The sequence below is a fragment of the Salvelinus namaycush genome, chromosome 21 (assembly GCF_016432855.1).
Source record: "Salvelinus namaycush isolate Seneca chromosome 21, SaNama_1.0, whole genome shotgun sequence".
Classification (NCBI taxonomy): Eukaryota; Metazoa; Chordata; class Actinopteri; order Salmoniformes; family Salmonidae; genus Salvelinus; species Salvelinus namaycush.
The window spans coordinates 21,801,300-21,817,167 of record NC_052327.1 but is presented as its reverse complement, the minus strand read 5'-3'; the positions used below and the strand labels follow the sequence as shown (position 1 = coordinate 21,817,167).

The window sequence follows — 15,868 nt, the reverse complement described above, 5'->3', positions numbered from 1 at the left end:
TGGTTTCCTGAGGGCCGTCGTTCAACAGATAAGTGCACAAAGCCGAACAGATTACACTGGTTCAGTGAACGAGCACTGATGGTTCACAATAGATGGTCTGTCAAAACATTATGGCCATATCTAGGTTGTGCACATCTTGAAGCCAAGCCCATTAACGGTTGTGGTGGCAACTTCCTCAGCTATTGTCACATTTGTCACCTTCCTCAGCTATTAATGACATTGATGACAACTGTTCTTTGACCACATGATACAGGTAGTATTTGTAGTTCTGTCTGATGAATTACCCCTTTCAAATATACTGTAAGACAGTATGAATAACAATATGCTATGGCGAAATATGACCAATTCATGACACAAACACATTAATATAAAAAAAGTATTATTTTTATTCATATTATCATTCTACCTAGAGCAGAGAAAAGGTCCACCATAACACTTTGGTACTACAGTGTGTAGAGGCTGAGCATAGGCCTGCCAAGTGGCTGAACACTGAACAGACAGCCTGACCAAGGAGGGGGGGGGGGGGGCAGGCTCACGTTCCTTTTCATTCTCCATGCTTAGTTAAACGAGGGAGGGGGGCCAAAGAGGGGGGGGATAATGACAGGGAAGGATCCTTTTTTTCTTGTCTTTGAACATTTTCTGTTTACCTCGTGATAAGAGGAGGGGGCAGAGCAGGACAGGGGCAGCAGTGAGACACCAAGCTCATTGGTCTGGCTGCTTGACATGTAACTGGGGCAAGTCAACCTCAGACTGACAAAGAGAAGGGGGGTGTGTGTCTGGTGTCGCTCTGATCCATTTTCACTGTACACTTGAAGAAGTTTCTGCCACAAAGGGCTAAAAAGTCGAGGTAACAAATGTTCTTCTGAAAGACAAAAAGGGAAGAGAAATTATACTGTTTATGAGCATTAATTTTATAGAATATTAAAGTGATTTTATTTTAAAAATTTTAAATAGAAACTTCAACACAGAGCATTAGGCCCTACAAATTTGATTTACAGTATAACTGATTTGTTTTTGATTTTCATTATTCAATTCACCGTGATTGAACCGAATCCCAACCACTACAATGGCGAAGTGACTCATACGATCTGTCAAAAGGAATCGTTGAAAAAAATATATTAATGAGAATCAAATTAATCGCTGTAATTATTATTATTTATTTTTGGAGAAATGGGGCATCTGTTATATAGTAAATCAAATTCGTACAGCCTTAGAATAATTTAAAACAATGGAACAATTTAGAACAAGTGTTTGTGATTCTCTCACACCTGCTTTCATCGAGCCGTAGTGGATCCACTGGACACCATATTGCCATCCGCATTAGAGAGAGACTGTTCCTTCAGCACAGGATCTGTGTAGAGGAGTCAACATGTTAAAGATCACATCACCTTTCATCAATGCACAATAACTGACACTCCACTATGCAGCAGAGGTAGTCAGCAGGCGTGGTTCAGGTTGAGCTACTCACAGAAGTAGGGATGCTCCATGGCCTCTGTGGCCGTCAGTCTCTGCTGATGGTCGTAGCGCAGCAGCTTATCCAGCAGGTCCAGAGCCTCAGGGCTAACCAGGTGCTGGTTCTCGGTCTGGACAAATTGCTCCCAGCGTTTCCGCGTCTGTCTGGGGGAGGGGGCGACGATGATAGAGAGCCAACTTTAATAGCTCCAGTCACAGAGTGCCTTCAGAAAGTATTCACACCCCTTTACTTTTTCCACATTTTGTTGTGTTACAGCCTGAATTTAAAATGGATTGATTTGAGATTTTGTGTTACTGATCTACATACAATACCCCATATTGTCAAAGTGGAATTTGGTTTGTAGAACATTTTAGAAATTAATACAAAATGAAAAGCTGAAATGTCTTGAGTCAATAAGTATTCAACCCCTTGGTTATGGCAAGCCTAAATAAGTGTAGGAGTAAAGAAAGTGCTTAACAAATAGCATTATAAGTTGCATGGACTCATTCCGTGTTCAATAATAGTGGTTAACATGATTTTTGAATGATTACCCCATCTCTGTACCCCACACATTAAAATATCTGTAAGGTCCCTCAATCGAGTAATGAATTTCAAGCACAAATTTAACCACAAAGACCAGGGAGGTTTTTCAATGCCTCACAAAGGGCACCGATTGGTAGATGTGTAAAAAAAAAAAAGGGGGATTTCAACATGAAGCCAATGGTGATTTTAAAACGCTTACAGATTTGAATGGTTGTGATAAGAAAACTGAGGATGGATCAACAACATTGTAGTTACTCCACAATACTAACCTTAAGAGTGAAAATAAGGAAGCCTGTGCATAATACTAATAAAATAACAATAATGAGGCTATATACAGGGGGAACCTGTACCGAGTCAATGTGCAGGTGTACAGGTTAGTCTAGGTAATTTGTACATAGATAATAGATAATAAAAAATATTAACATTTGATTTTCTATTTAACTAGGCAAGTCAGTTAAGAACAAATTCTTATTTACAATGGCCAAATCCGGATGACGCTGGGCCAATTGTGCGCCGCCCTATGGGACTCCCAATCACGGCCGGTTGTGATACAGCCTGGAATGAAACCAGGGTGTCTGTAGTGACGCCTCAAGCACTGAGATGCAGTGCCTTAGACCGCTGCGCCACTCGGGAGCCCCTAAACAAACAGTGAGTAGCAGAATTGCGTCAATGCAAATAGTCCTGTTTGTCATGCATCCTGTTTGTCATGCATCCTGTTTACAACAAGGCACTTATTTAATACTGCAAAAAATGTGCTTTTTGTCCTGAATACAAAGTGATATGTTTGGGGCAAATCCAACATAACACAGAGTACCACTCTTCATATTTTCCTGAGTGGTCTAGTTACAGTTTTGCCTTAAATCAGCTTGAAGATCTATGGCAAGACTTGGAAATGGCTGTCTAGCAATGATCAACAATCAACTTGACAGAGCTTAAATATTTTTTTTAAAGAAAAGGGCAAATATTGTACAATTTAGGTGTGCAAAGCTCTTAAGAGACTTACCCAGAAAGACTCACAGCTGTAATCACTGCCAAAACTGTTTCTACAAAGTATTGACTCAGGGGTGTAAATACTTATGTAAGAGAGATATCTGTATTTCATTTTCAATAAATTTGCAAACATTCCAAGAAACATGTTTTCACGTTGTCATTATGGGGTATTGTGTGTAGATGGGTGAGATTTTTATTTGATTGTATTCATTTTGAATTCAGGCTGTAACACTACAAAATGTGAAATAAGTCAAGGGGTATGAATACTTTCTGAAGGCACTGTACAACATTATCGTCACCTGGGAAATTATGTTTCCTTTTCAGAACTAGTGGGCCACTGTCTGGCAGTTATTAAAGATTGTGTCATGCATAAGAACAGCCCTTAGCTGTGGTATATTGGCCATATACCACATCTCCTTGTGCCTTATTGATTAAATATATCACTAATAGAATCAAACTTGTAGTGGGGCATGTTGAAATAATTGATATCCTACAACTAATTCAAATGCTTCCTCATTACCAGGTAAATACCAGGAGTAACCCTTTTTTCCATGTCTCAACGGCACTCCCTTTTGGTACTCACTGGCCAAGAAGGTCCTTGAAGCGTGGGTCCAGTTCAATGTGGTATTTGCGCAGGTAACCAAAAAGTTCATCTGTCCCCAGGACTTTGGCAATTCGGACCAGCTGAAATGATAACAGTGACAATTTCACACAAGTGTTTGGGTTTGTCTTAGGGAATATTTTTCCATGTACGAGCTAATTTGGTTAGTACATGTTTTCATCAGGTAGTGAATGTGTTATCTACTCTAATAGATTGTAGCAGTCAGTTTTTCCCCTAGGATTCTTTTACGGAGCGGTGTCAAAGTTAGTTTCCTGCAATTCTACACGTTGTCATGGGGCTGAGAGAAAATGTATCAATGGGGGCCCAATGCCTGTCTAGTTGTTATATCTGGTTTAAAGTCTACACTGAAACGGTTTACCATCCCGAAATGTATTTTCTAAAAATAAGAAATAAAATAAAATATTGGAGTGGCGGCAACGATTTAACAGTAGTAGCCCGCCGTTGCTAAATAAATATAGGGGAAACACTGGGTCAGTGTTATCATACTATGAGAGCGGTTGATATTACACAAGTTAGTAGTAACATTGGGTTGAATAAGTTGGGTTGTAGTGAGACTAAAGTTTGGTGGTGACAATAGAAAGGGAACGTCTGTTGAGTGGTTATAGTTAGTGGGATACCTGGTCATAATTGTCCTGGCCATGGAAGAAGGGCTCTTTCTGAAAGATCATACTGGCCAGCATGCAGCCAAGACTCCACATGTCCAAACTGTAGTCGTACATCTGACAGGAAATCACAGAATGCATCAGTTACTGCCATACATCCATATACATACAGTTACCAATAACAATGAAATCGGTACACAATAACATGACTTACATGTACACAATCGGTACACAATAACATGGCAAATGTATAGAATCACCAATTGTGTCTGTGTGTTTGCTTGCATGTGCTGGCGATTTACCTGGTAATCCACCAGTAACTCAGGTCCCTTAAAGTAGCGAGACGCTACTCTGACGTTGTATTCCTGTGCAGGATGGTAGAACTCTGCAAGGCCCCAGTCTATTAGACGTAGCTGCAGCACAAATACATACCGCGCCGCATTACAATACAAACCGCGCTACATTACAATACAAACCGCGCTACATTACAATACAAACCGCGCCGCGTTACAATACAAAACCGCGCTACATTACAATACAAACCGGGCCGCGTTATAATACAAAACCGCGCTACATTACAATACAAACCGCGCTACATTACAATACAAACCGCGCTACATTACAATACAAACCGCGCCGCGTTACAATACAAAACCGCGCTACATTACAATACAAACCGCGCTACATTACAATACAAACCGCGCTACATTACAATACAAACCGGGCCGCGTTACAATACAAAACCGCGCTACATTACAATACAAACCGCGCTACATTACAATACAAACCGCGCTACATTACAATACAAACCGCGCCTCGTTACAATACAAACCGCGCCTCGTTACAATACAAACCGCGCCTCGTTACAATACAAAACCGCGCTACATTACAATACAAACCGCGCCTCGTTACAATACAAACCGCGCCTCGTTACAATACAAAACCGCGCTACATTACAATACAAACCGCGCTACATTACAATACAAACCGCGCTACATTACAATACAAACCGCGCTACATTACAATACAAACCGCGCTACATTACAATACAAACCGCGCCGCGTTACAATACAAACCACGCTACATTACAATACATACCGTGCCACGTTACAATACAAACTGCGCTACATTACAATAAAAAACCGCGCCACATTACAATACATACCGCGCCGTGTTACAATACAAACCGCGCTACATTACAATACATACCGCGCCGCGTTACAATACAAACCACGCTACATTACAATACAAACCGCGCTACATTACAATACAAACCGGGCCGCGTTACAATACAAAACCGCGCTACATTACAATACAAACCGCGCTACATTACAATACAAACCGCGCTACATTACAATACAAACCGCGCTACATTACAATACAAACCGCGCCTCGTTACAATACAAACCGCGCCTCGTTACAATACAAACCGCGCCTCGTTACAATACAAAACCGCGCTACATTACAATACAAACCGCGCCTCGTTACAATACAAACCGCGCCTCGTTACAATACAAAACCGCGCTACATTACAATACAAACCGCGCTACATTACAATACAAACCGCGCTACATTACAATACAAACCGCGCTACATTACAATACAAACCGCGCTACATTACAATACAAACCGCGCCGCGTTACAATACAAACCACGCTACATTACAATACATACCGTGCCACGTTACAATACAAACTGCGCTACATTACAATAAAAAACCGCGCCACATTACAATACATACCGCGCCGTGTTACAATACAAACCGCGCTACATTACAATACATACCGCGCCGCGTTACAATACAAACCACGCCACATTACAATACAAACCACGCTACATTACAATACAAACCGCGCTACATTACAATACAAACCGCGCCACGTTACAATACAAACCGCGCTACATTACAATACAAACCGCGCTACATTACAATACAAACCGCGCTACATTACAATACAAACCGCGCTACATTACAATACAAACCGCGCTACATTACAATACAAACCGCGCCTCGTTACAATACAAACCGCGCTACATTACAATACAAACTGCGCCGCGTTACAATACAAACCGCGCTACATTACAATACAAACCGCGCCTCGTTACAATACAAACTGCGCTACATTACAATAAAAAACCGCGCCACATTACAATACAAACCGCGCTACATTACAATACAAACCGCGCTACATTACAATACAAACCGCGCTACATTACAATACAAACCGCGCTACATTACAATACAAACCGCGCTACATTACAATACAAACCGCGCTACATTACAATACAAACCGCGCTACATTACAATACAAACCGCGCCGCGTTACAATACATACCGCGCCGCGTTACAATACATACCGCGCCGCGTTACAATACATACCACGCTACATTACGATACAAACCGCGCTACATTACAATACAAACCGTGCCGTGTTATAATACAAACCGTGTGAGGGAAATTGCTACTGGAAAAAGCCTCATCATTTTTGCAGTCCTGTTTGTGTCCTTATGCAATCTGATGCCATAATAATATTGTATTTGATAAAGACTAAAAGAGTTCAACACCCATTATAATGGTGGAGAAATGATTGAAGTCACTTCAAAACAAATCTCTGACACATTTCTGTAAACGTTGTAGACTTTTCAAACAGCTTAAGAGAATAACTTTTGGACAAGACATCATTCACAACATCCAACTCCTAGAGCTTTCTAAGGACCCAACATCTCATAAGAAAGGTGAAGAGCTCCCCCTACCTTCCTCATCTGGTGGTCAATCATCACATTGTGGGGCTTGACATCACGGTGCATTATCCCCATACTGTGGCAGTAGTCCAGAGCCTGAGAGCACAAAGACCCAAATCATGTCAGAGACAGAGACATATTGGCTAGACACCACAAACTAACCCCACAGTTAGGAAGGTGTGAAGGTAGGACTAGGATGTGAAAACACACAGGGTCAAACTGTAAGGCTCACCTTAAGTAGTTCATACATGTAAAAACGGATATCAAAATCTGTTAACTTCTGGTAGAGCTCCTGGGCAGAGAAGAAAATAAAGTTTTAGATTTAATTTGCAGAAAGAAAGTATGTGATGCATGCATCCATGATGAAACAAACACAATTTACCTAAACACTTTCAACCAACCAAAAAAAGACAGACAGACAGGACAGACATATTGAGATAAATTCTCTGAACAATGCAATAAGTCATTGCTACCAACATGGTATCTGAAACGGTATAGCCTAATAGGCTATTAAAAAAGCATTATGGGTGAAATGATCACGATTCCCACTCATTACACCATCCCATACCAGTGAAACCCCATGTCTAGAGATGATTCTACCTTAAAATCTGTGTTATTGATGCATTCAAAGACAAGCGCAGGCGTTCGGGACTGTAGAGAGGTTTGAGAGAGAGGACAAATAGAGGAAAAAATCTGAGAAAAGGTGGAAATATTCAAATCACATTAATTGATAAAGCAAACATTGAAAATGACATTACGCTATGAGCCATATACAGTTGAAGTCGGAAGTTTACATACACCTTAGCCAAATACATTTAAACTCAGTTTTTCACAATTTCTGACATTTAATCATAGTAAAAATTCCCTGTTTTAGATCAGTTAAGATCACCACTTTATTTTAAGAATGTGAAATGTCAGAATAAAAGTAGAGTGATTTATTTCAGCTTTTATTTATTTCATCACATTCAGAGTGGGTCAGAAGTTTACATACACTCAATTAGTATTTGGTAGCATTGCCTTTCAATTGTTTAACTTGGGTCAAACGTTTTGGGTAGCCTGCCACAAGCTTCCCACAATAAGTTGGGTGAATTTTGGCCCATTCCTCCTGACAGAGCTGGTGTAACTGAATCAGGTTTGTAGGCCTCCTTGCTCGCACACGCTTTTTCAGTTCTGCCCAATAATTCTCTATAGGATTGAGGTCAGGGCTTTGTTGTCCTTAAGCCATTTTGCCACAACTTTTGAAGTGTGCTTGGGGTCATTGTCCATTTGGAAGACACATTTGCGACCAAGCTTTAACATCCTGACTGAAGTCTTGAGATGTTGCTTCAATATATCCATATAATTTTCCTTGCTCATGATGCCATCTATTTTGTGAAGTGCACCAGTCCCTCCTGCAACAAAGCACCCACACAACATGATGCTGCCCTCCCTGTGCTTCACGGTTGGGATGGTATTCTTCGGCTTGCAAGCATCCCCCTTTTTCCTCCAAACACAACGATGGTCATTATGGCCAAACAGTTCTATTTTTGTTTCATCAGACCAGAAGACATTTCTCCAAAAAGTACGATCTTTGTCCCCATGTGCAGTTGCAAACCGTAGTCTGGCATTTTTATGGTGGCTTTGGAGCAGTGGCCTCTTCCTTGCTGAGCAGCCTTTCAGGTTATGTCGATATAGGACTCGTTTTACTGTGGATATAGATACTTTTGTACCTGTTTCCTCCAGCATCTTCACAGGGTCCTTTGCTGTTGTTCTGGGATTGATTTGCACTTTTTGCACCAAAGTACGCTCCTCTCTAAGAGACAGAACGCGGCTCCTTCCTGAGCGGTATGACGGCTGCGTGGTCCCATGGTATTTATACTTGCGTGCTATTGTTTGTACAGATGAACGTGGTACCTTCAGCCATTTGGAAATTGATCCCAAGGATGAACCAGACTTGTGGAGGTCTATAATAATTTATGAGGTCTTGGCTGATTTATTTTGATTTTCCCATGATGTCAAGCAAAGAGGCACTGAGATTGAAGGTAGGCCTTGAAATACATCCACAGCTACACCTCCAATTGACTCAAATTATGTAAATTAGCCTATCAGAAACTTCTAATGCCATGACATAATTTTCTGGAATTTTCAAAGGCACAGTCAACTTAGTGTATGTAAACTTCTGACCCACTGGAATTGTGATACAGTGAATTATAAGTGAAATAATCTGTCAATAAACAATTGTTGGAAAAATGACTTGTGTCATGCACAAAGTAGATGTCCTAACCGACTTACCAAAACTATAGTTTGTTAACAAGAAATATGTGGAGTGGTTGAAAAACGAGTTTTAATGACTCCAACCTAAGTGTGTGTAAACTTCCGACTTAAAATGTATACTGCGAGGGAAAGGTAGAGCAACAAGTGGCTTAACACCCACCACACAGCAGAAGCAAATCAACATAGATAAAACATAAAAGAATATAATAGCAATCACATCCCAATTTGGTCCCGGTTGCAATTGCAATCATTTTGTAATTAAAGATAAGCCATGTCAATGTAACCTCAGTAATTTCCATTATCATAATTCCCATTTCTGTTATTGTAGGCAGCAGCATAGTGAATAGGTGATGAAGAATTGCATGTAAGCAATTATTTGAGGAGGTAATGTTATCGGTTCGGTATCTTCCTTGCATCCATAAACATTATTCTCAAAATAACCCTGACAAAATGTAAAAAAGACTGAGTCCTGTATCCCCACGTACAGTTAATATCAAGGCTGCCATGCAAGAACCAGATCATCTACCTGCTTTCAGATCATCTGTCAGTTAATTAGCTTAAGACTTAATCTGTGAGTAAGATGACTAGTTCGCAGAACTTTCAAACAGTTTAAAGTGAACATCACTAAAATAATATCAAACGCATTCACAATAAGTAAAATGTTCTGATATTAGAAAGGACGTCAACTGTAACTGTAAAAATGTTGATAAGGTGTGGTCTTTCCCCTTCATTAGCCAAATCTTAATTTTGTGAGGATAACATTTGTTCACTTTGCAAGCATAAAAGGTATACTGACAACAACGAATCTTCAATTCAACAGCCATTATATGTATAGGAACACTGACAAAATTGATTTACAATGTAAACAAATCTGATCTCAGGTGACTAAGAACTATCCCATAGCTAGAAGAAAGAAGAGCTGTAACATACCACAGGGTCTTTCACTGTGTCCACCAATCGAATAATGTTGGCTCCACCTCGCAAATTCTCCAGGATCTTGATTTCACGCTTGATTTTCTTCTTCTTGACAGGCTAATTAGGATTATAATAGCAGACATCCAATTAAACCAGGATGTAGCCTAAACATTTGATTGTGCAGGATGTGATCTCATTAACAACAGTTGTAATAGTGACAGCATCAGCAAGATGTCCACTTTTCCTCCCTCTACTTTTCCTCCCATGTCACCATATTTCCCTCTGTTATCCTGTCTGAATATTACTTGGACAATGTGATGTGGTACAGTGGGGTCCATAATTATTGGCAACCTTGATAAAGATGAGCAAAAAAAGACTGTCTAAAATAAATTAGACAAATACTGAGCTATATTGTATGCTCAAAATAAATCCGAAATTATATTATTTATACTAATGCAATTGCTCAGAGAAATAGATGTTGTTAAACAAGTAATAACAAAAACATCTAAAGATAGGAGTCAAAATTATTGGCAATCTGATAAAACATTTTAGAAAAAGGCTCAGGGTCGTTATCCTCTCAAGAGGGAGAGTGCTCTGTATTGAAAACAGGGGTGCTAATAATTTTGAGCCCTATCTTTTTTTAGAATGTTTTGTATTACTTGTTAAACAAATTGTCTTTCTCTGAGCAACTGTATTTTTTAAAAAAAATTTAGCACCGCACTTTACTTCCCTCTGCCAAGCTTCCGCACCAAGTGGTAGTCTTTCCTCCTGGTTACTAGAGGGAAGCTATATTGTATGCTAAAATAAAAAGGGAAATTATATACTTTTATACTAATACAGAGAAAGACATTTTAACAAGTAATATAAAAAAATATTTTTAAAAAGATAGGACTCAAAATTATTGGCACCCCTGTTTTCAATACTGTAGCACTCTCTTTTTGCGAGGATAATGACACAGCCTTTTTTCTAAAATATTTTATGGGATTGCCAATAATTTTGACCTCTATCTTATTTAGATGTTTTTTTATTACTTGTTAAACTAAATTATTTATATATATAATTTCCCAATTTTTTTGAGCATACAATAACGCTCAGTATTTGTATTATTTATTTTATACAGTATTTTTTGATCATCTTTATCAAGGGTGCAAATCATTTTGGACTCCACTGTATAGGTTTAAATAAAACAGACCACTCTTTCATCGCTGCTGGAGCATTCAGAAGAGCAAAGCAGGCCTTATGCAACTTACCTTGAGGATCTTGACAACCACCTTCTCATTGTTGTTGATGGCCTCAAAGACCTCACTGTACTTCCCTCTGCCAAGCTTCCGCACCAACTGGTAGTCTTCCTGGTTACTAGAGGGAAGATGGAAAAGAGATTAGTCAGCACATATGAAAGCTGCAGGCTAAGATTAAATCTAGACTTGGTTTCCTCTATCGTAATCGCTCCTCTTTCACCCCAGCTGCCAAACTAACCCTCATTCAGATGACCATCCTACCCATGCTAGATTATGGAGACTTCATTTATAGATCGGCAGGCAAGGGTGCTCTCGAGTGGCTAGATGTTCTTTGCCATTCAGCCATCAGATTTGCCACCAATGCTCCTTATAGAACACATCACTGCAGTCTATACTCCTCTGTAAACTGGTCATCTCTGCATACCCGTCGCAAGACCCACTGGTTGATGCTTATTTATAAAACCCTCATAAGCCTCGCTCCCCCCTATCTGAGATACTTACTGCAGCTCTCATCCTCCACATACAACACCCATTCTGCCAGTCACATTCTGTTAAAGGTCCCCAATGCACACACATCCCTGGGTCGCTCCTCTTTTCAGTTCGCTGCAGCTAGCGACTGGAACGAACTGCAAAAACAGTCCAGTTTGAGTGTTTATCTCCATCTCTTCATTCAAAAGACTCAATCATGGACACTCTAGGTCCAAAAGAGTTCTCAACAGCTTCTACCCCCAAGCCATAAGACTCCTGAACAGTTAATCAAATGGCTACCCAGACTATTTGCATTGCCCCCCCCTCTTTTACACTGCTGCTACTCTCTGTTATTATCTATGCATAGTCACTTTGTCTACCTACATGTACATATTACCTCAACTAAACGTTGCCCCCGCACATCGACTGACTCTGTGCCGGTACTCCCTGTATATAGCCTCACTACTGTTACTTTACTGCTGCTCTAATTATTTGTTACTTTTATTCTTATTTTTTACTTAACTTATTTTTCTTAAAACCGCATTGTTGGTTAAGGGCTTGTAAATAAGCATTTCACTGTAAGGTCTACACCTGTTGTATTCGGCGCATGTGACAAATAACATTTGATTTCTTACTGACAGTTGTGGCTGCTTCGCGTGATGTATTGTTGTCTCTACCTTCTTGCCCTTTGTGCTGTTGTCTGTGCCTAATAATGTTTGTACCATGTTTTGTGCTGCTACTATGTTGTGCTGCTGCCATGTTGTTGTCATGTTGTGCTGCTACCATGCTGGGTTTTCATGTGTTGCTGCCATGCTGTTGTTGTTATTTTAGGTCTCTCTTTATGTAGTGTTGTGGTGTCTATCTTGCCGTGATGTGTGTTTTGTCCTATATATATATATATATTTTTTTTTTAAATCCCAGCCTCCGTCCCCGCAGGAGGCCTTTACCTTCTGGTAGGCCATCATTGTAAATAAAAATTTGTTCTTAACTGACTTTCCTAGTTAAATAATGGTTAAATAAAAATACATTTAAAAAATGTAAATGAGAAAACAGATTAGTCAACATTTTATTCCACATCCTTCCTTCTCATCACAACACTCAAGGTATAGAATAGGCCTAGATGGAAAGAGGTTGAATCTTTTATAAACAAGACTCATTTTCCCAGTCAATGAAAGCGAGAGTGACATTTCAACCATAGAGAGGGGACATTCCGAGTATCCATCTTTTTGAGGGCCCTTGATTATACTAATGAATAAGACCAGTGGTGCTGGGACAACCCTATTTTGCGCATCGAACTGAATATATTAAACTAGTGGTCTAATGGAAACAGATTAAATTCAAGATCTAGTGAATATTCAATAAAGTGCTGCAACTGTACAGACATTTAATTAAGTAATTAAAAGGTTGTGTCTCATTAACAGCTTGTGTAAATGTAACCAAATTAGCTAGATCTGAAAGAAAAATCTATATATGCCATTTAAAGGAATGAAAATGTGATCTGGCTATGTAAAGTTTTATTAAATCTGGGAAACTAGGTATCTACTGTTGTACGATTCACAAGCATCATTTGGTGCTGCCTCGGCGTCAGCTGCCAGCAAGGCCTGCTCGATCTCACAGATTGATGATTTTCCCATCCCACGCCAATCTGAATGTACTACGCGCAGACTCATTTACTCAGCCATGAACGTTCCCAACAAAACCTTGTTAACCAAGCTAAATCTCCAAAATACATTATTTTCCAAATATAGTCTTCAAAATACGTTCGTATTATGTATTAATTATGATAGCTAGCTATCTAGTCTGATATTGCACCCGCCCACACAGAACCAATGCAATGGGACAATATATGGCACTCATTCGACCATAATGATAATCCATGGTAGTAGCCGAAGATTCTGTTGTGGTAGCTGCCTGTACATCGTGTTGAGTGGAGAGCAAATATGAATAGCCTGCAGCAATAAACTATGACGGACAAAAAACAAAAGCTAAAATAGAAAACATATATGGAGATCATATATTTGATAAAGCATTTGGCAATAAAATACTAAATAATGCATTATGACGTTTAGAAATTCCATCCCGGCAAAAAAATAAAACACTTTACCTCCAGTTAGGCACGTGGGTTTCGTAGTCCCAATATTCCCTGCTCTTCAAAGTATTGACATCGGCGTACACCCGAGATTTACTGCCGGCCGCCGGGCCGGGCATGGCGAGCACCGGAGCCCGGTCTGTTTTGAGGATTCGATTGCCACAGAGCTCGTTTGCTACTTGGAAAGGGAACACAGATCACCGTCCTCTTGTTGGAGCCTCGCTTTGTCCGAGTAAGGGGGTTCCTGTTATCTGATATTTTCCCCCGCGAGAGATGACCACAGTGCGCTGCGCACGGAGGTTGATGAGGGGAGACGAGGGGCCGTCAGATACTGCTTGTGTTAAGACGTCTGGGAGGAGAATGAAAAAGTAGTGTTTAGGTAGAAAGCCAAATTCAGGAACTGGCACTATTTATATAAAATAAAAGGCAAACATTTTTATTAAAATTGACCAAAACACTGACCGAAATGCCAGGCATGGGGGGTTTAGGGATCATATTATTGTGGTTTAAACCCCCAACCCCCTTGTGGGCCTTAAATCCCGAATCCGAAACTGGGTTCCTACCAGAATACACTCTTCTTGTTATGGCCGTCCCAATGCAACAATCTTCCAGCAGGGTGGATGGGGAGGAATTGAACGGAAAAGTCCAATAGAGAAGTTGGGTTTTACAGCTCACCCTTAACTATGGGATATTGACTAATCGCTACAGCCGGTTGGAGAGGGGTGGAGTATAAATACATTTTGCTGGCTAGCATGCTAACTCAGTCAGAATCGCGCCACCGTTGAGCGCGGTGCAATGCACCCACACTGGGGCCCGTGGCATATGTAATCGGAGTGAAGACCACCTAAAAATTCGCTTGAAAAACCTGTTGGAGTTCGGGTTTTGGGGCTTTCTTGTAGAACCGCCCCCGGTCCTTATTCCGAACCGCAAGAAACCGGATTGCGATAGAAAGTGCACCCGGAAACGAACATAATTTGGATAAACCAAATATACTTTTGAAGAGATGGGAAACTCCATTGGAATCGTATTAACGCCCATTGTATACGTTGCACATACGTCGCCATTCACCCGGTGCATTATGGGTTATTCTGGAACAAGGAGAGCTCTCCTTCAACAAGTGAATGGGAGTCAATTGGGCGCTAGCTCAAAAACAACACAATATTAGCATGCATTTCGTGAACAATAAGTATAATATGTTGTCTTAGGTCTCTCTTTATGTAATGTTGTCTCGTCGTGATGTGTTTTGTCCTATATTTATATAGGAGGCCTTTTGGTAGGCCGTCATTGTAAATAAGAATTTGTTCTTCACTGACTTGCCTAGTTAAATAAAGTTTCAAATAAAACTGCAAGTATTTTCCGAGATGTGAGATAATTAACTTGTTCTCTGTAATATCGTGTGGCTGTGGAATCGTGACATGACATGCTTTCGAGGGAAATAGGCAGGTTTCTCGATTTATGCCGCGTCCACATGCTAGTCGAAACTAGAAAACGATTACTCGGACATGCGAAAGCATTGTAGTTATACACGTGCCGCGTTAAACGAATAAGCAAGTAGAAAATGTTCGATTTTCCTAATTCCGACGGGGTGCGTTCGTAAATTCACTCTGGTTATCTACTACGATTTCAATGCGCACTCGTCTGGGTGTGCCAGAGCGCAGAATAACTGATTCATTTACGAATGCTCAACACCAGTTGAATATGACCAGTGTCATTAAATGTTGGCGAAACGTAATTAAATTGTTGCCAACAGTCACCAACTCCATAGATAACATGAAAACATCATAACCAGCTTTGCTTGGGCAAGTAAAATGGTCAGTGAGGTGTTCTCTCATTTGTATATGGAAGTTGCTAGCCAACTTTAGCCAGTAAGCTTGGGTGCTTGACTGCCGTTGTGAGGTCAGAATGCTAAAATCAACCCTACTCTTTGTCTGGAGCGTCCGGTGAGCGAAACGA

General features: G+C 40.3%; 1 protein-coding gene across 4 annotated transcripts; it reads right to left on the bottom strand.

Annotated features, from left to right (window-relative positions):
- Positions 1-395: 395 nt before the first annotated feature.
- On the bottom strand, positions 396-14,937 carry LOC120066185 (casein kinase II subunit alpha'-like). Of its 4 annotated transcripts, XR_005478747.1 has the most exons (14): positions 14,378-14,937; positions 13,931-14,264; positions 11,371-11,476; positions 10,136-10,237; positions 7,553-7,645; positions 7,185-7,244; positions 6,965-7,048; positions 4,513-4,623; positions 4,226-4,327; positions 3,570-3,670; positions 1,469-1,617; positions 1,269-1,351; positions 1,038-1,088; positions 396-862 (listed from the first exon to the last, which is right to left on the bottom strand). XR_005478747.1 is itself a non-coding variant. In XM_039017369.1 (13 exons), exons 2-12 carry the CDS (start codon positions 14,032-14,034, stop codon positions 1,275-1,277), a joined length of 1,089 nt encoding a protein of 362 aa, XP_038873297.1. In that variant the 5' UTR covers positions 14,035-14,264; positions 14,378-14,936; the 3' UTR covers positions 396-862; positions 1,269-1,274. The 4 variants fall into 4 exon arrangements, 3 of the variants coding, with proteins under 3 accessions (XP_038873297.1, XP_038873298.1, XP_038873299.1); XM_039017369.1 differs by lacking the exon at positions 1,038-1,088 and having other exon boundaries at positions 14,378-14,936; XM_039017370.1 differs by lacking the exon at positions 1,038-1,088 and having other exon boundaries at positions 7,553-7,603; positions 14,378-14,935.
- Between the last annotated feature and the right edge of the window lie 931 nt (positions 14,938-15,868).